Here is a 17,871-nt window from a genome sequence, read left to right as displayed (position 1 = left end):
CAGTGTACCCGAACAGGCGCCAGACTGTGGTGACTAGGGGGTTTTCACAGTAACTTCACTGTAACGTTAATGTAAGCCTAGGTGTCACTAATAAATAAACTTTATTTGACAGCTGAGGTACCATTCTGCTTTCATCTGACACCAGATGCCTCCAGCTGTTACACCATTGGCGATCACCAACAGGAAGCCTGCCAGATTAGCACCCACAATCCTCCATCCCTTCCCCCAGCCACCAGCTCAACCCAGGAGCTGATAAAACACCATTTAACAACGTAACAGCAGTCAACCGCTTTGCAAAGTATTGCATTTGATCCAAAACATCTGACCGATAGGATAAAAATGCACATTTTAAACAAATTTTTCACCCTTCAAGGAAGCTCATCATCGAATCCCTACAATGCAGAAGGAGTACATTCAGCCCATCGAGTCTGCAGTGATCACAAACCCACCTAGGCTTTATCTCCGTAACCCCACATATTTACCCTTCTAATACCCTGACGCTAAGGGGCAATTTAGCATGACCAATCCACCTAACCAATCTTTGGAATGTGGGAGGAAACCGGAGTACCCAGAGAAAACCCATGCAGACACGGGGAAAATGTGCAAACTCCACGCAGACAGTCACCTGAGGCCGGAATTGAACTTAGGTCCCTGGAGCTGTGAGACAGCAATGCTAACCACTGTGCCACCATTGTCACAGGTTTGACCTTTACCCATGAGAGTTTAGAATAAAGAGGTGATATTATTGAAACATAAGATCTTGAGGGAGCTTGACAGGGTGGATACTTTTAAGAGTTTTTAAATACTTAAAAGGATGTGGACGTCAGTGTCTAGACCAGCATTTACTGGCCATCCCTCATTGCCCCTGAGGTGGTGACGGTGAGTTGAAACGCTGCTGTCCACGTGTAAGTACACTCACAGCACTGTTGGGGGAGGTAGTTCCAGGATTTTGACCCAGCGACAGTGAAGGAACGATGACATAATTCCAAATCAGGAACGTATGTGGATTGGAAGGGAGCTTGAAGGTGATCGTGTTCCCACGTATCTGCTGCCCTTGCCCTTCTAGAGTGTAAAGTCACAGGTCTGGAAGGTGATAGTGAAAGAGCTTCCCTTGCCGAGTTGCTGCAGTGCATTGGGTGGCACGGTGACAGTGGTTAGCACTGCTGCCGACTTGGGCCACTGTTCGTGCAGAGTTTGCACATTCTCCCCATTTCTGCATGGGTTTCCTCTGGGTGCTCCGGTTTCCTCCCACCGGTGCAAAGACGTACGAATTAGGTGGATTGGCCACAATAAATTGCCCTTAATGTTGAAGGCTAGCTAGGGTAAATGCAAGGGGTTATGGGGAATAAGGCCTTGGTGGGATTGTGGTCAGTGCAGACTCAATGGGCTGAATGGCCTCCTTCTGCACTAACTTGTAGATAGATGGTCCACACGGCTGCAACTATGCACCAGTGGAGGGAATGAATACGGAAAGGTGTTTGATGGGTGCCAATCTAGCGGATTGCTTTGTACTGGATGGTGTTGAGCTTCTTGTGTTGTTGGAGCTGTACTCATAAGAACGTAAGAAATAGGAGCAGGAGTAGGCCATCTAGCCCCTCGAGCCTGCCCCGCCATTCAATAAGATCATGGCTGATCTGACGTGGCTCAGTTCCACTTTCCCGCCCTCTCCCCATAACCCTTAATCCCCTTGCCTATCAAAAACCTATCTACCTGCGTCTTAAATATATTTAGTGAGGTAGCCTCCGCCACTTCAACAGGCAGAGAATTCCAGAGATTCACCACCCTTTGAGTGAAGAAGTTCCTCCTCAACTCCGTTCTTAACTGCATCCCCCCCCCCTTATTTTGAGGCTGTGCCCTCTAGTCCTACTGTCCTTCCTGAGCGGGAAGAGCCTCTCCACCTCTATCCTATCCATCCCATTCATCATCTTATATGTCTCAATGAGATCTCCCCTCATTCTTCTAAACTCTAACGAGTACAAGCCTAGTTTATTCAGCCTCTCGTCATAGTTCAACCCCCTCAACTCCGGTATCAGCCTAGTAAACCTCCTCTGCACTCCCTCCAAGGCCAAAATATCCTTGCGTAAGTGCGGAGACCAAAACTGCACACAGTACTCCAGCTGCAGCCTCACCAGTGCCCTGTACAGTTGCAGCAAGACCTCCCTACTTTTATATTCAATCCCCCTCGCTATGAAGGCCAGCATCCCATTTGCCTTCCTGACCACCTGCTGCACCTGCGGACTGGGTTTTTGCGACTCAATCACAAGGACCCCAAGGTCCCTCTGCACTGTAGTATGCTGCAGTTTTTCGCCATGTAAGTAATAGTCCTTCCTACCATTATTCCTGCCAAAGTGGACAACTTCACACTTGCCAACTTTAAATTCCATTTGCCAGTTCCTGGCCCATTCGCCCAGCCTATCTAGATCATTCAGGTGCATGTTCCATCACACTCCTGACTTGCACCTTTTAGATGGTGAACAGGCTTTGGGGAAGTTATAAAATCATAGAATCTGACGGTGGAGAAGAGGACCATCAAGTCTGCACTGGCTCTGACAGAGTATCTTCCCCAGGCTCTCTCCCCTACCCTATCCCCATAACGCCACACATTTCCCATGGCTAATTCATCTAACCTACATATCTCGGGATACTTGCGGGATAATTTAGCATGGCCAGTCTCCCTAACCTAAACATCTTTGGCCAGGTGGTGAGTTACTCTGCAGAACTCCCAGACTCTGAGCTGCACTTGCAGCCATGATGTGGAGATGCCAGAGTTGGACTGGGGTAAACAAGTAAGAAGTCTCACAACACCAGGTTAAAGTCCAACAGGTTTATTTGGTAGTAAACGCCACCAGCTTTCAGAGCGCAGCTCCTTCGTCAGGTGAGTGGGGAGTTCTGATCAGAAACAGGGCATATAAAGGAACACACAGTTTACAGAATACTGATTGGAACGCGAGTCTTTACAGCTAATCTGCTATTCAAGTCTTAAGGTGCAGACAATGTGAGTGGAGATAGCATTAAACATAGGTTAAAAGATGTGTTTTGTCTCCAGACAGGACAGTAAGTGAGATGTTGCAAGTTCAGGCAAGTCATGGAGGTTACAGATAATGAGACGTCAACTCAAAATCGTGGTTGAGGCTGTCCTCATACGTGCGGAACTTGGTTATCAGTTTCTGCTCAGAGACTCGGCGCTGTCGTATGTTGTGAAAGCTGCCTTGGGGAACGTTTACGCGAAGATCAGAGGCCTCTTCTGTAAACTCAAAGCCTATTCTGTAAACTGTGTGTGTCTTTATATGCCCTATTTGTGTTCAGAACTCTCCACTCACCTGACGAAGGAGCAGCATTCCGAAAACTAGTGACGTTTACTACCAAATAAACCTGTTGGACTTTAACCTGATGTTGTGAGACTTCTTACTACACTTGCAGCCACAGTGGCCGGTCCAGTTAAGTCTCCCGATAATAGCGACCTTTATTATTGTCACGTGCATGGTTTCTTATGTGCTGTACAGACAAAACATAACGTTGAGAGTACACTGGGGAGAAAGTAAGTGTATGGTTAAGTTTAAAATTTAATTTTTAGTGTTATCAGCAGGCTTACATTAACATTCAATGAAGTTACTGTGAAAATCCCCTAGTCACCACACTCTGTCACCTGTTCGGGTACACTGATGGAGAATTTAACATGGCCAATGCACCCTAACCAGCACATTTTTCAGACTGTGGGAGGACAGCAGAGCACCTGGAGAAACCCTCACAGACACAGGGAGAACATGCAAACTCCTGAGTGACCCAAGCTAGGACTCAAACCCAGGTCCCTGGCACAGTGAGACAGCAGTGCCAACCACTGCACCACCCAAAGAGGGTGCAGAATATCGTGTTACAGTCACCACTGGTGGGAAGAGAAATCTCCAGGATGTTGACAGTAGACAAGTTAACAATGGCAATGCCATTGAATGTTATGGGGCGATGACTCCTCCTGTTCCCAAATTCTATCTGAAGGGTTGGCAAGGTTGTAAACAGAACTGGAACATAGACAATGCAATGTAGGAAGTTTTCTTATGGGGTTACATTGTAAAACTCTGTAAACAAAGTGCAGTTTTTTTTAAAACCGTTCAGAGGTACTACATGAAATGGAAGTTTTGAGTTGAAGAAAAAGTGGTCGGAATCCCAAGCTTGCAAGTTTGTCAAATGTACGTGCGGGAAGGGGAAAAAAATTACACAGCAACAAGGCAGCATGTCTATCGCCGGGGTTGGCCAACCTCGTACCCCGAACTCTGGATAACGCATATCCCACAATCAAATAAAGGTTTGAGAGTTAGGTTGACAATCACACTATACAGCATCCGACCCACCAGCCTCTGTATAGGGCATACCCCACCCGCCGCAGGCAAGGGAAAGTATATCTTACACAGTTTACGGGGTTCAAAAGTAAATCATCCACCACCTCGCTCACCCTCGCCCCGAACCATGCATACAGCATATCTATACGTTCCAAAAAGAGGTAATCGATACATTACACATGTGGATAGGCACCACAGTCAACAATTCCCCCACCTCACCCCTAACCATGTATAGCGCAATCCTCCCCGCGAGCCAACAGGGGAGCCGATGCGCTACCCATGTTGCGGGGTCAGTCCGTCGATCGTCCGTTACCCTCCGCCCCGAACCCGGCATACGGCATTCCCCCGCCAGCGAACGGCGCTGGGGAGCCAATGAGCTACACAGGGTCCGGGGTGCCGGCTGTCAATCAGCTCCCTCCTCCCCCCCACTCCGCTTCACAAAAGCGCCCCAGACCCATGGCCGCCGTGGACTCGGAGCCGACGGAGGAGCAAGAAGCGGGGGAGGCGGAAAGGAGAAGGCCGCAGTTTTAGAGGTAAGCCGGAATGGAATTTGACGGGGATCGGAGGGGGAGATGGGGGAAGGGGAGTCCGAGCGGCCCAGCCGAGAGGAGGCGGGGTGGCGGATTTTAATGGGAAAGTGGAATTCCCTCCCCTCAGCGCCTCTCTCACCTCAGCATCCAGGGAAGCCATGGCTCCCGGCCCGTGACGTCATGGCGCAGCGGCGGGGGCGGGGCCACATCGCGGGAGGGGGCGGGGCAGATTCTTAAAGGGCCAGTGCTCTTAAAGGAGCAGAGACCCCCCCCTGAACTTCTTTCTCTGCTTCCATGGGATGTGGGCGTCATTGGCATTTGTTGCCCATCCCTGATTGGTTTTGAAACTGCGTGTGGCTTGATAGGCCATTCCAGAGGGTGAGCATAGAAACTGGGAGCAGGAGTAGGTCATTCAGCCCTTCGATCCTGCTCTGCTATTCAATATGAGAGATCACACCACACCCGGTTTAGTCCAACAGGTTCATTTGAAATCACAAGCTTTCAGAGCGCTGCCCCTTCATCAGGTGAAGTGGAGAGAGGCGTGCAGGTACAGAATATATCAGAGTGAGGATAGCCTGATACTCACAGGTATCAAAGGTCCGAAGATGTGCAGGTTAAGTTGACTGGCCATGCTAAAAATTGCCCCTTAGAGTCCTGAGATGTGTAGGTTAGAGGGATTGGTGGATAAATATGTAGGGATATGGGGATAGGGCCTGGGTGGGATTGTGGTTGGTGCAGACTTGATGGACCAAATGGCCTCCTTCTGCACTGTAGGGTTTCTATGAGTCTAATCAAGACATAAGTATAGTCAGTATAGTGCAATGTAGGCTGCTGAATAACAGACCTTTACAGGGAATCACAAGTGCTGCTAGATTATCTGTAAAGATCAATTCTCATCTCAGTGCCATATTCCTGCTTTCTTCCCTGATGCCATTGAAATTAAAAAAATCAATCTTTCTTGATTTTGTTTATTATTGTCACATGTATTGGTATACAATGAAAAGTATTGTTTCTTGCACACTATGTAACAAAGCACACCATGTATCTTGAATGCATTCAGTGACTTGGCCTCCAGTCTTCTGTGGTAGAGAATTTTACAGGTTCGCCACCCACTGGTTGAAGAAATTTCTCCTCATCCCAGTTTTAAAACGATATATCCCGTATCCTGAGACTGTGTTGTCTGCTTCAAGATTCCCCAACCAGGCAAAACATCTCCCCTGCATTTATTCTGTCTAGTCTTGTTAGAATTTTATACATTTTCATCAGATTTCATCTCATCCCTCTGAATTCCAGTGAATAAAGGCCCAGTTGAATTAATCTGTCTTTGTAGGACAGTCTCACCAATCCTGATGTTAGCCTACTGCATTGTTGGAGTCACACGTAGGCCAGACCAGGTTAAAAATACAGACTTTCTTCCCGACAGAACATCAGCAGCATGGTGGTGCAGTGATTAGCACAGATGCCTCATAGTGCCAGGGACCCAGGTTCAATTCCAGCCTTGGGCCACTGTCTGGAGTTTGCACTTTCTCCCTGTGTCTGCAGGGGTTCCTCTGGATGCTCTGGTTTCCTCCTATGTCCAAATGAAATGCTGGCTAGATGCATCGGCCCTGTTAAATTCTCCTTCAGAGTAACCGAACAGGCGCTGGATTGTGGCGATGAGGGGATTATCACAGTAACATCATTGCTGTGTTAATGTAAGCCTACAGTAATAAATAAATATGACAAAGTTAGCCTACACCCCGACTATTTTAAATTTCGGCATTAGAGTGAGCATAATGTGTTTTGCTCCATGTATGATTCAACTGACCAATCAGGAAGCTTTCATTAAAACACGCTTTATTTAACAACACAGTTAAAATACAACAGAAATAATCACCGTAACTGTTACTAATTGAAAATATTTAAACATGACAAGACATAATTCTCAACAGCTAACTATCTCTATAGTTCCAATGTAAGCAATAGCCCCACAGACATAAATTCCTCTTCAGATTAAGTTAGCACAAAATACATATTGGCTCAGGTGGGTGCGAGATTTGCAGCCTTTTAACCTCTCCGGAAACATGCAGAAATACAACTTTCATTTGACTCCATACAGCTGCCACCAGAGAAAGAGACTTATTTCCTGACAGATCACAGTCCTCAAATCCAGAGAGAGAAAGAGACACAGATAAAGTTACCTCTCTTTAAAGATCCCAAGCAACAACTGACTTTATTTGTCTGTGTAAGCCTAGTCCCACCCAATCACATGGTTTTTTTCCCTGTCAATCAAGCCCTACTCTGAAAAAACCCAGAGGAAAGCATTAAAATAACAGGACAGCATTTGCCCAGATTTAAACAAACATTTTAGCAATTAAGATCAATTGTGCTGCTGCAGTGACAACATGGAGCTGTCAGTTACAGACAAAGTGGCACCAGTTGAATAGAACTTACTGTTTAAAAAAAATCCTGCACAAGAAACGTGACACAAATCTATTTCTTAAAGACATGGTAGATTTGATTTTTTCTTATCATATGTATTAACATATAATGAAAGGTATTGTCTCTTGTACGTTTATACATACCGTTCGTAGAGAAGGAAACGAGAGTGCAGAATGTAGTGTTACAGTCATAGCTAGAATGTAGGGAAAGATCAACTTAATGCAAGGAAAGTCCATTCAAAAATCTGACAGCAGCACGGAAGAATCTGTTCTTGAGTCGGTTGGTGCGTGACCTCAGACTTTTGTATCTTTTTCCCAAAGGAAGAAGGTGGAAGAAACAATGCCCAGGGTGCATGGGTTCCTTAATTATGCAGGCTGCTTTTCCAAAGCAGCAGGACGTGTAGACATGGATGGGAGGCTGGTTTGTGTGATGGATTGGGCTGTATGCCTTATTAGATGCTACCCCCACCTGGCCTGACGCCATCAATGGGTTATGTACATATATACCCAGATCCTCACTGGCAGATTTCAGGTCTTTCGCAACTGGTGGCTGCCACATGATTTGGCACAGGCATTGTCACTCCCCAGTAATGAAGGTTTGATTTTGTAACTTTCTTTTGATGTTTTGACATAATTTTATTACAGTGCCACATCAGGACCTGTCGTTGCTATATTTTTTGATCATTTATTTTTGTTTTATTTTTTGAAAAAAAGGAGTATGCCTAGGTCCCCCGTGCCACGTTTTGAATTGTATTTATTGTTTATAGCTATATACACACTCTCCATGTACCAAAATCACTTCAAACCAAGTGCAATATCTTCTTATCAGTTTAATATCTGATCCATTTCCTATCTGTAGAGCTGTATGGTGGCACAGTGGTTAACACTGCTGCCTCACAGCGCCAGGGACCCGGGTTCGAATCCCAGCTTGGGTCTGTATGAAGTCTGCACGTTCTCCCCGTGTCTGCATGGGTTTCCTCCAGGTGCTCCGGTTCCCTCCCACAGATGTGCATTGGCCGTGCTAAATTCTCTCTCAATGTACCTAAATCGGCACTGGAGTATGGCGACTAGGGGATTTTCACAGTAACTTCATTGCAGCGTTAATGTTAGCTTACTTGTGACTAATAAATAAACTTTAAACTTCTCTGCGTTGAACATTATCTGTACGTATCTGCCCATTCCCTTGTCAATGTCCTTTTAGAATCATAGGAGGCCATTTGCTGCACTGATTCTTCACTGAATCATACCCAGGCTTACCCCATAACCCCAGGTATTTACCTTAGTAGTCCCCCTAACCAATAAATCTTGGGACACGAAGGGGCAATCCACCTAACCTGCAGGTTTTGGACTGTGGGAGGAAACAGGAGCACCCGGAGGAAACCCATGCAGACATGGGTAGAATGTGCAAACTCCGCATTGATAGTCGCCCAAGGCCAGAATTGAACCCGGATCCTTGGCACTGTGAGGCAGCAGTGCTAACCACCGTGCGGTTCATAATACTTCCAAGTTTTGTTTCATGTGCAAATTGTGACCTCCACACCCAAGGTGTAGGTCATAATTCTGGGTTTTTTATTTTCAATATTCTTTAGGGCAGGAAATCTGCCGTCCTTACCCGGTCTGGCCTACATGTGACTGCGGAGTCACAGCAATGTGGTTGACTCTCAACAAGGGCAACGAGGGATTGACAATAAATGCTGGCCACTCAATGATGCCCATGTCCCACAGATGAATTCTGTATTCTGTACTAAAAAGACCAAGGGTCCACTACCAACTCCTTGGGAACTCCCATGTCAAATCTTCCTCCAGCCCAAAAAATATCTGTTAACCATTCGTGTCTACATTGCTGACAGTCAGCCAATTTTGCATCCATGTTGCTGCTGTTCCTTTCATTCCATGAGCTATAACTTTACTCACAAATCTGTTGCGTGGCACTGTATCTTTTGGAAATCCGTGTACATCACCCCATCAATAGCATTAACCTCGTCAGTCCGTCCTGTGGCCTTTTCAAAAACTCCAGCAAATTAGTTAAACATGATCTCCCCATTAGAAATTCATGCTAGATTTTCTTAATTAACCCACGTTTGTCCATGGGACAATTAATTTTGTCCAGAGTTATTATTTCTAGATATTACCGAAGTTAATCTGACTGCGCTGCAGTTGCTGGACTTATCAATGTACCCTTCTTGAACATGGGTGTAACATTTGCAATTTCCCGGTCCTTTGGCACCAAGTCTAAGGAAGGCTCTGCAATTTCCACTCTTCCCTCAGTATCCTTGGATGCATCTCATCTGCTCCCGGTAGCTTATCAACTTCAAGGTTTTCTTCATTCATTTGTGGGATGTGGGCGTCGCTAACTGGCCAACTTTTATTGCCCTTCCCTAGTTGCCTTTTTGACAACAGAGTGGATTACTTAGGCCGTTTCAGAGGGCAGTTGAGAATCAACCACATTGCTGTGGCTTTGGAGTCATATGTAGGCCAGAGCAGATAAAGACAGCAGATTTCCTTCCCTAAAGGACATTAGGGAACCAGATGGGTTTTTCTGACAATTGACAATGGTTTCATGATCATCAGTAGATTCTTAATTCCAGATTTTTGTTTTAAATTGAATTCAGATTCTACCATCCGCCGTGGCAGGATTCGAGCCCGGGTCCCTAGAACATTAGCTGAGCTTCTGGATTAATAGTCTAGTGATAATCCCACCATCAATTTTATATCCTTCAAGTTTCTCAACACTCTGCTCTTTCACCTGTGATTTTTTTTTTTGTAAAAGCCAAAGCTGCCATAGTCCCAGATGTGATGTGGATATGCCGGCGTTGGACTGGCGTAAACACAGTAAAAAATCTGACAACACCAGGTTTTAGTCCAACCGATTTATTTGATAATAGACTATCAAATAATAGTCTATTATCAAATAAATCGGTTGGACTAAAACCTGGTGTTGTCAGATTTTTTACTGTGTTTACGCCAGTCCAACGCCGGCATATCCACATCACATCTGGGACTATGGCAGCTTTGACTTTTACAAAAAAAAAAATCACAGGTGAAAGAGCAGAGTGTTGAGAAACTTGAAGGATATAAAATCACCAAAATAGACTATCAAATAATAGTCTATTATCAAATAAATCGGTTGGACTAAAACCTGCTGTTGTCAGACTTTTTACATAGTCCCAGATGACCAGAGGCTGCTTTGCCCTTTGGCAGGGAGAGGTACCTGGTGGTGATTTAACCAGTGGATCTCCACATCTCAGGCTAGGGACAAGGTTGAGAAAGCAGGGCCTTTGTGAATAAACTGAGCCAATACAGGATTTGAGGAAACCCACACAGGCACGGGACGAACATGCAAACTCCACACAGACAGTGACCCGAGCCGGGAATCGAACCCGGGTCCCTGGAGCTGTGAGGCAGCCGTGCTGACCACTGAGACGCGAGTGGAACATAAACAACAGCACGGAATAGTTGGGCCGAATGGCCTGCTGCTGTGCTCATATGTCCAGGGTGATGTAGTTATTGGCAGTAACTTAACAGGTGTTTTGTTTCTTTATCTGAAACAGTTTGAAAAGCAATGGCATCAGGAGAGGTTCTTCAGTTCCAGTTTCTTCACCACGAGTCCATGACCCTGAAGAAGATGAACCAGCTGCGGATGGAGAAGCGTTTCTGCGATGTGACCATCGTGACGGAGCAGCTGCGCTTCCCCGGGCACCGGGTGGTGCTGGCGGCCTGCTCGCCCTTCCTGAGGGACCAGTTCCTCCTCAACCCGTCCAAGGAGGTGCGGGTGGCGCTGAGCGAGGGCGCGGAAATGCTGTCCCGCCTGCTGCTCTCCTGCTACACCGGGGCGCTGCACTTCCCCTTCAAGGAGGTGGTGAACTACCTGACGACGGCCAGCTACCTGCAGATGGACCACGTGGTGGAGGAGTGCAGGCGGGCCCTGTCCAGGTACATCGACCCCCGCATCAAGATCAAGGAGGACGGCGGCGGGCCGGAGCCCCGCGCCCAGGCCCGGGCCCAAATCCAGGCCCAAATCCAGGCCCAGGCCCAGCCCCAAAGGGAGGCCGAGGCTGAGGTCAAGTCAGAGTCTGAGGAGAACGAAGAGGCTGACGACGTCTACGTGATCATCGATACCGACAGCCCGGCGCCAGAACCTTCCGGAAGCCGCCGAGTGGCCTACCCCGACTTCTCCGAGACGACGGATGACGAAGAGGGCTGTGTCCTGATTGGCAGCACCTTCCCCGAGGACGAGGACAGCTCGGCCAGCGAGGGGTGCGGGGAGGCCTGTCCCGTCAGGCCCCGCGGCCCCCCCAGCCCTCGAGGAAGCCAGGCCACCGCCCCCTGCCCCCAGCCCATTCACTGCAGCGAGTGCGCACAGGCCTTCCAGCACCCGGAGCACCTGGTGGCCCACATGAAGGCCCACAAGCTCTTCATGTGCCCCAGGTGCGGCAAGGTGTTCAGCCAGCGGGTCAACCTGTCCAGGCACGTCCACGTGCACACGGGCATCAAGCCCTACCTCTGCACCATCTGCGGCAAGACCTTTACCCAGAACCGCTCGCTGAAGGACCACATGAACCTGCACAGTGGTGCCAGGCCCCACCACTGTCACTACTGCAACATGAGCTTCGCCCACAAGCCTGCCCTCCGCAGGCACCTGAAAGAACAGCATGGCAAGACCACGGCCGACAACTGCAAGTTAGCCCAGCTGAGCATGGGTGGCGCGGACCCCGAGCTCTTGTAGAGGAGACCCTCACTCTGTGGAGTCCCACAGGGGTCTCCCTCGCTCTGCGTGGACCCTCACTCTGCGGGCTGGTGTTGGCGTTCTCCCTCGCTCTGCGTGGGCCTTCACTCTGCGGACTGGTGTTGGCGTTCTCCCTCGCTCTGCGTGGGCCCTCACTCTGCGGACTGGTGTTGGCGTTCTCCCTCGCTCTGTGTGGACCCTCACTCTGCGGGCTGGTGTTGGCGTTCTCCCTCGCTCTGTGTGGACCCTCACTCTGCGGGCTGGTGTTGATGTTCTCCCTCACTTTGTGTGGAAGACCAGGGTCAGTGTGTCCCCTCAGTGCACGGACTTCTCTTGAGCTGTGCCTCTTCCAGAAAGGGCCGCGTTTCCTCAATGTGGTGGGAGTAACAATTTGGAGAGAGAGAGACTCTCATTTTTATTTCTCATTTTCACAACCTTCTAACATCCCAAACTGCTTCACAACCAATCAAATAATCTCATTAATAAATCAAAGTGACTGATACGATGCGGGAGAAGCAGCAAACAGTCTGATAGTGTCCAGATTATCTGTTGATTTTCAGTGATGTTGATGGAGGGTTTATGTATTTAAGTCCAAACAGAGTGGGGTTAGCTGTGGGGAGAGGAGTGGGGGGAAGGAACTCCCCTGCTCCTCTTCCAAACAGCCCAACTGAGAAGCAGAAGTTGGGGTCGGAGGGTTTCAGTCTGACACCTGATCTGAAAGACGGCACCTTGGACTGTGTGGCACTTTCTCGGTATTGCAGAGGAAAGGCCAGCCTGGTAATTTTGTACTCATGGAGGCACAGCGGTCAGCAGCACTGCTGCCTCACAGCACCAGGTCCCTTTTAAAAGCTGGTTTTGTGTCTGTGCTTGAATGTTCAAAATGCAAGCGCACACAGGGTACACAAATTGCAACATTTGCAACCAGGACCAAGCTTCAGAATTGCCTTGGTGAGAGGCTTTGCAAACTTTTGAATTTTGACAGCCTATCAGTTTAAAGAAGACACTCAGCTATCAGGGACCTACCAAATTTGTATTTGCTGTTGTTGACAACATTAGACCAATCCTTGTGTAAGAAAGTTGATTAGGTCATCACAGTTATAAAGAAGAACTCCTCTCTGCCACCACTTGTTCAACTCAAGGGCTCCTACTTCTCAACACCTAGAGAGGGAAAGAGCAGCTCCCTATCAGCTTAAAATATTTCTTAAGAGAATTCTCCACCTATCTAACGAAGGGTACCAAATCCAAAAGAACTCACAGACAGGGGAATTGACAGAACTCCAAAGGTTTTCCAAAGCTGAAACACCTGGTTGTATATTACTTGAGAGTGACTAAATTATTATATTTTTTGTTAATGAAAGAACCTTGTATTTATTTGAACAGCATTCCAGTAGAACTTTACTTTAATTGAGATGTTACTTGTTTAGTTAAAGTTCCCGGTTAAATAAATAACTTGTTTAATTATTCACTGAAAGTGAGTGTCAGGTATTTCTGTTAGTTAAGCTCTAAATGTTAATGAAGAATAGTTAACAGCTTCCCAAACACTTTTAATAGATTACAAAGCAAGGTATTCCTCTTTGGAGGATTCAGCATGGCTTCTCAAAAGGGGATGAACCTCTGTGTCACAACACTTGCCAAAGCCTCTCCACCATCTATAAAGCACAAGTCAGGAGTGTGGTCGGAAACTCTCCATTTCTCTGGATGGGTGCTGCTCCAACAAAGAGCTTGACTCAATCCAAGATAAAGCACCCCATCCACCACCTTAAACATTCACTCTCTCCACCACCGGTGCACAGTGCTAGCAGTGTGCACTATATAAATCATCACACAGCAACTCACCAAGGACCCTACAACAGCATCTTCCAAACCACCTAGAAGTTAAGGACAGCAGGCACAAAGGAACATCAGCACCTATAACCCACACACCATCCTGACTTGGAAGTACATCACTGTCACTTCCATCATCACTAAAGCCCCCTCCCCAACCTCACCACAGGGACTGCAGCGATTCAAGAAGGTGGCTCACCACCATCTTCTCAAGGGCGATTCGGGGTGGACAACAAATACAAGCACTCCCGTGAATAAATTTTTAACAACTGATCTCAGACTTCCACCTTCCAATTTAGGACAGATTTGGTTGATCCTAAAGAGACCATTCGGGAATCAATTCTATCCCAATGCCTCCCTCTTCATTGCATTTCTTGGAAGGCCCTGTTGGAGGGGTGCGAGTATTGGTCTCGGTTATTGCAGTGTTCAGTTTTTTTTCTGTTTTTGATTATGTGAGTCTGTTTACTATTGGTGCTCACTATGCTTGATTGGTCAAGCCTGGCTGTGGAGTCAGAGTAAAATGAAGAAATGGGAGAAAGAGCTGGAAGCTATAGCTGGAAGAGACATTGTAAAGCACTGTGAATAAAGTTCCTACACACATATAAGCTGGTGTGTCATCTCTACATAGAGACAAGACAGAACATAGAAGCACAAAATACCACCGTGCAGAAGAGGTCCTTCAACCCATCGAGTCTGCACCAATGCATGAATGGTCCTGACCAATCCACTTAATCCCACTTGCCAGCACTTGGCCCATATCCTTGAATGTTATGGCATGCCACATTCTCATCCAGGTACTTTTTAAAAGGATTCCATCTTCACCAACCTTCTAGGCAGTGCATTCCAGATTATCACCACCCTCTGGGTAAAAAGGATTTTCCTCAAATCCCCCCTAAAACCTCCCATCCCTCACTTTTAACTTGTGTCCCCTCGTAACTGACCTGTCAACTAAGGGGAACAGCTGCTCCCTACGCACGATTTCCATGCCCCTCATACTGTTGAACATCTCAATCAGGTCAACTCTCAGCCTTCTCTGGCCCAGGGAAAACAAAGTAAAAAGTCTCACAACACCAGGTTAAAGTCCAACAGGTTTATTTGTAGCAAACACCACTAGCTTTTGGAACTGGCTGTTCCTTAGATGGGTGGGAGTTCCCAGTTGTGAGATTTCTTACTGTGTTTACCCCAGTCCAACGCCGGCATCTCCACATCAGAGAAGACAACCCAAGCCTCTCCAACCTCTCTTTATAACTTAACTGTTCCATCCCAGGCAACATACTGGTGAATCTCCCCTGCACCCCATCCAGAGCATCCACATCCTTCCTGTAAGTACAACATGCACAAAAGTTATTGTAATCCACCGTTATAGTTCCATTCATCCTCCTATTATTATTAAATAATTATTAAACTAGCAAGAGTGCAGAAGAGATTTACTAGGATGCCCCCAGGACTTGATGGTTTGAGTTATAAGGAGAGGCATGATAGAGAGGGGCTTTTTTCTTTGGAGCGTAGGAGGCTTAGGGGTGATCTTATAGAGATCTATCAAATAATGAGGGGCACAGATCAGCTAAATAATCAATATCTTTTCCCAAAGGTACAAGAGCCTAAAACTAGAGGGCATAGGTTTAAGGTGAGAGGGGAGAAATACAAAAGTGTCCAGAGGGGCAATTTTTTTCACACAGAGGGTGGTGAGTGTCTGGAACAAGCTGCCAGAGGTAGTCGTAGAGGCAGGTACAATTTTGTCTTTAAAAAGCGTTTAGACATTTACATGGCTACAATGGGTACAGAGGGATATGGGCTAAATGTAAGCAATTGAGGTCAGCTTAGGGATTTAAAAAAAAGGTGGCATGGACAAGTTGGGCCAAAGGGCCTGTTTCCATACTGTAAACCTCTATGAGTCGCCACCAATATTGAGCGTTGTGTAGGTGGGAACTAGGAGTTCACACTTCTGTGATCAAAAGAAAACCCTCTTGTAAAACCACATAGAGAGCTCTTTTCTCACTTGTCTTTGGGCACTGGCAGTTCAAACTTTGATCCCATTATTTCTTCTCCCCAGCCTTTTAGTATTCGAGATGTGAGGACCCACAAGTTTACTTCTACTTAGGATCTTTCCCCGATGTTCATAATGAAACAAAATCCCAACTCATCGCCAGTTTTGCTTTTTGTTGTGTACTAACTACATTAGGGCTGTGGGTGTTACACAATAAGTAAAATATATGGTTTGCACATGTTGATTCAAACTAACAACAGATTTATTAAAGGACCCTGGACAGAGTACAAACTGAAACTAAAAGAGGAGTCTGTACAACACCCTCATGACATCATCATCAAATCATGTGATCAGCTCGTAAGGCAATCTGCAACCACTTAAGTACATAACAGAAGGTGAGTACTGACGGATCATAGCACTGTGAAAGATGCCTCTGTTACAATGAGATATGCATGTTCCCAAAGTCTTGCTATGTAAAATCAATGAGCAACCTTGAGTGTGGTCCAGACCAGGTTCATGGGTTGGAGTTTAAGAATCAAGAGTCCATTCAAGCACTGCTTTGGGACTTGGAACTAGATTATTAATTCAGAAACTCGGCTAATGTTCTGGGGGCTCAGGTTCAAATCCTGCCACAGCAAATTGTGAAATTTGAAATCAATAAAAAAATCTGGAATTAAGAATCTACTAATGACCATGAAACCATTGTAGATCGTCGGAAAAACCCATATGGTTCACTAATGTCCTTTAGGGAAGAAAATCTGCCGTCCTTACCTGATCTGGCCTACATGTGATCCAAAGCCACAGTAATGTGGTTGACTCTCAATTGCCCTCAGGCAACTGGGGATGGACGATAAATTCTGGCCAGCCAGCGATGCCCATGTCCGACCAATGAATTAAAAATTGACACAAATTGTTATGATCCAAAGGGAAGCCATTTTAAACCAAACCCAGTGTGTTTTGGTTAATTGCAGGATAGGATGGGTAATTGGTGGCATGTTCAATTGTTTGGTTTTTTGACTATATGTAAAGTCACATTGATCGTGAAGCGCTGATTTTATTGTTAACCATGTCGAGATCTGCTGATTGATCTCTACACATCTACCGATGGTCAGTTCATCTTCATCAGTACAACTTCAAGGTGGTAGACTCACCAAACTGAGAGCTGACATATTTGGTCACGCTACTATTACCGCAGACAGTGTTAGCAATAGTGAAACCAGGCACGATATTGATTGGTGATCAAGCCCTGATTGATGGATTGGCAATAATCAAGACACCAACCAAAAGGGTGCAAAACCAATGAGGAATAAAAGGTGCTGCACAACAGAAAAGTCTCTCTCTCTCTCTCTTTCATGAACATTAACAACGGTGACCATCACCAGCAACTACCACCAAGAGGACAGCCACCACACCAACAATGGATGGAAGACCAGAGCCAGAGTATCAGACCAGACTAAAGGACCAGACTAGGTCGAGGATTCCAGAGATTAACACACGAAAAGAGGCCAATATCTACCTGGGTACTCACGCAAAAGTTAGATCAGGGTCTAGTATTTAACTTGAACTTTAGTGTGCTGTAATTAACTTTAGTATTAATCATGTGGGTGATTAATATCAATTGTGTGTGTGAATAAATACTAACAAGAATAATAGAATCCCTGCAGTGCAGAAAGAGGCCATGTGGCCCATCATATCTGTACTGACCACAATCCCGCCTTGGCCCCATTCCAGTAACCCCACATATTTCCCCAGCTAATCCCCCGACACAAGGGTCAATTTAGCATGGTCAATCCAACTAACCTGCACATCTTTTGAACTGTGGTAGGAAATCAGAGCATCCAGAGGAAACTCACGCAGACATGGGGAGAACATGCAAACTCCACACAGACAGAGACCCAAGGCAGGAACTGAACCCGGGTTCCTGGCACTGTGAGGCGGCAGTGTTAACCCCTGTGCCACCATGCCACCCAGAAGTCAACGCACAGTTCTTTGTCCACCGTATCAGAGTTAAAAACAGAATAATTAATAGCATGGGTGTTATTCCCCCTCA

At 46.6% G+C, this 17,871-nt stretch overlaps 2 protein-coding genes across 4 annotated transcripts in view; one reads left to right on the top strand and one right to left on the bottom strand.

Moving 5' to 3' along the window:
• LOC145348192 (histone-lysine N-methyltransferase EHMT2-like) overlaps positions 1 to 5,041 on the bottom strand; it is a 77,416-nt gene extending 72,375 nt beyond the window's left edge. For all 3 annotated transcript variants that reach the window (XM_080196386.1, XM_080196388.1, XM_080196387.1), the window contains exon 1: positions 5,004 to 5,041. In XM_080196386.1, the coding sequence (XP_080052512.1) occupies positions 5,004 to 5,024 (21 nt within the window). In that variant the 5' untranslated portion in view covers positions 5,025 to 5,041. The remainder of the gene's footprint in view (positions 1 to 5,003) is intronic.
• Positions 4,758 to 14,391, top strand: LOC145348194 (zinc finger and BTB domain-containing protein 12-like). The gene is made up of 2 exons (XM_080196391.1): positions 4,758 to 4,867; positions 10,836 to 14,391. The coding sequence occupies exon 2, from the start codon at positions 10,847 to 10,849 to the stop codon at positions 12,008 to 12,010; it is 1,164 nt and encodes a 387-aa protein (XP_080052517.1). The 5' UTR covers positions 4,758 to 4,867; positions 10,836 to 10,846; the 3' UTR covers positions 12,011 to 14,391.
• Positions 14,392 to 17,871: the final 3,480 nt, after the last annotated feature.

The sequence above is a fragment of the Carcharhinus amblyrhynchos genome, chromosome 9, assembly GCF_965287045.1.
Source record: "Carcharhinus amblyrhynchos chromosome 9, sCarAmb.v2.hapA, whole genome shotgun sequence".
NCBI lineage: Eukaryota > Metazoa > Chordata > Chondrichthyes > Carcharhiniformes > Carcharhinidae > Carcharhinus > Carcharhinus amblyrhynchos.
The sequence above is the reverse complement of the archived record's forward strand: the minus strand, read 5'-3'. Positions and strand labels throughout refer to the sequence as shown.

What these genes read in the sequence shown, in the direction of transcription:
- LOC145348194 (XM_080196391.1), top strand. Translation starts at nt 10,847, where the DNA reads ATGGCATCAGGAGAGGTTCTTCAGTTCCAGTTTCTTCACCACGAGTCC.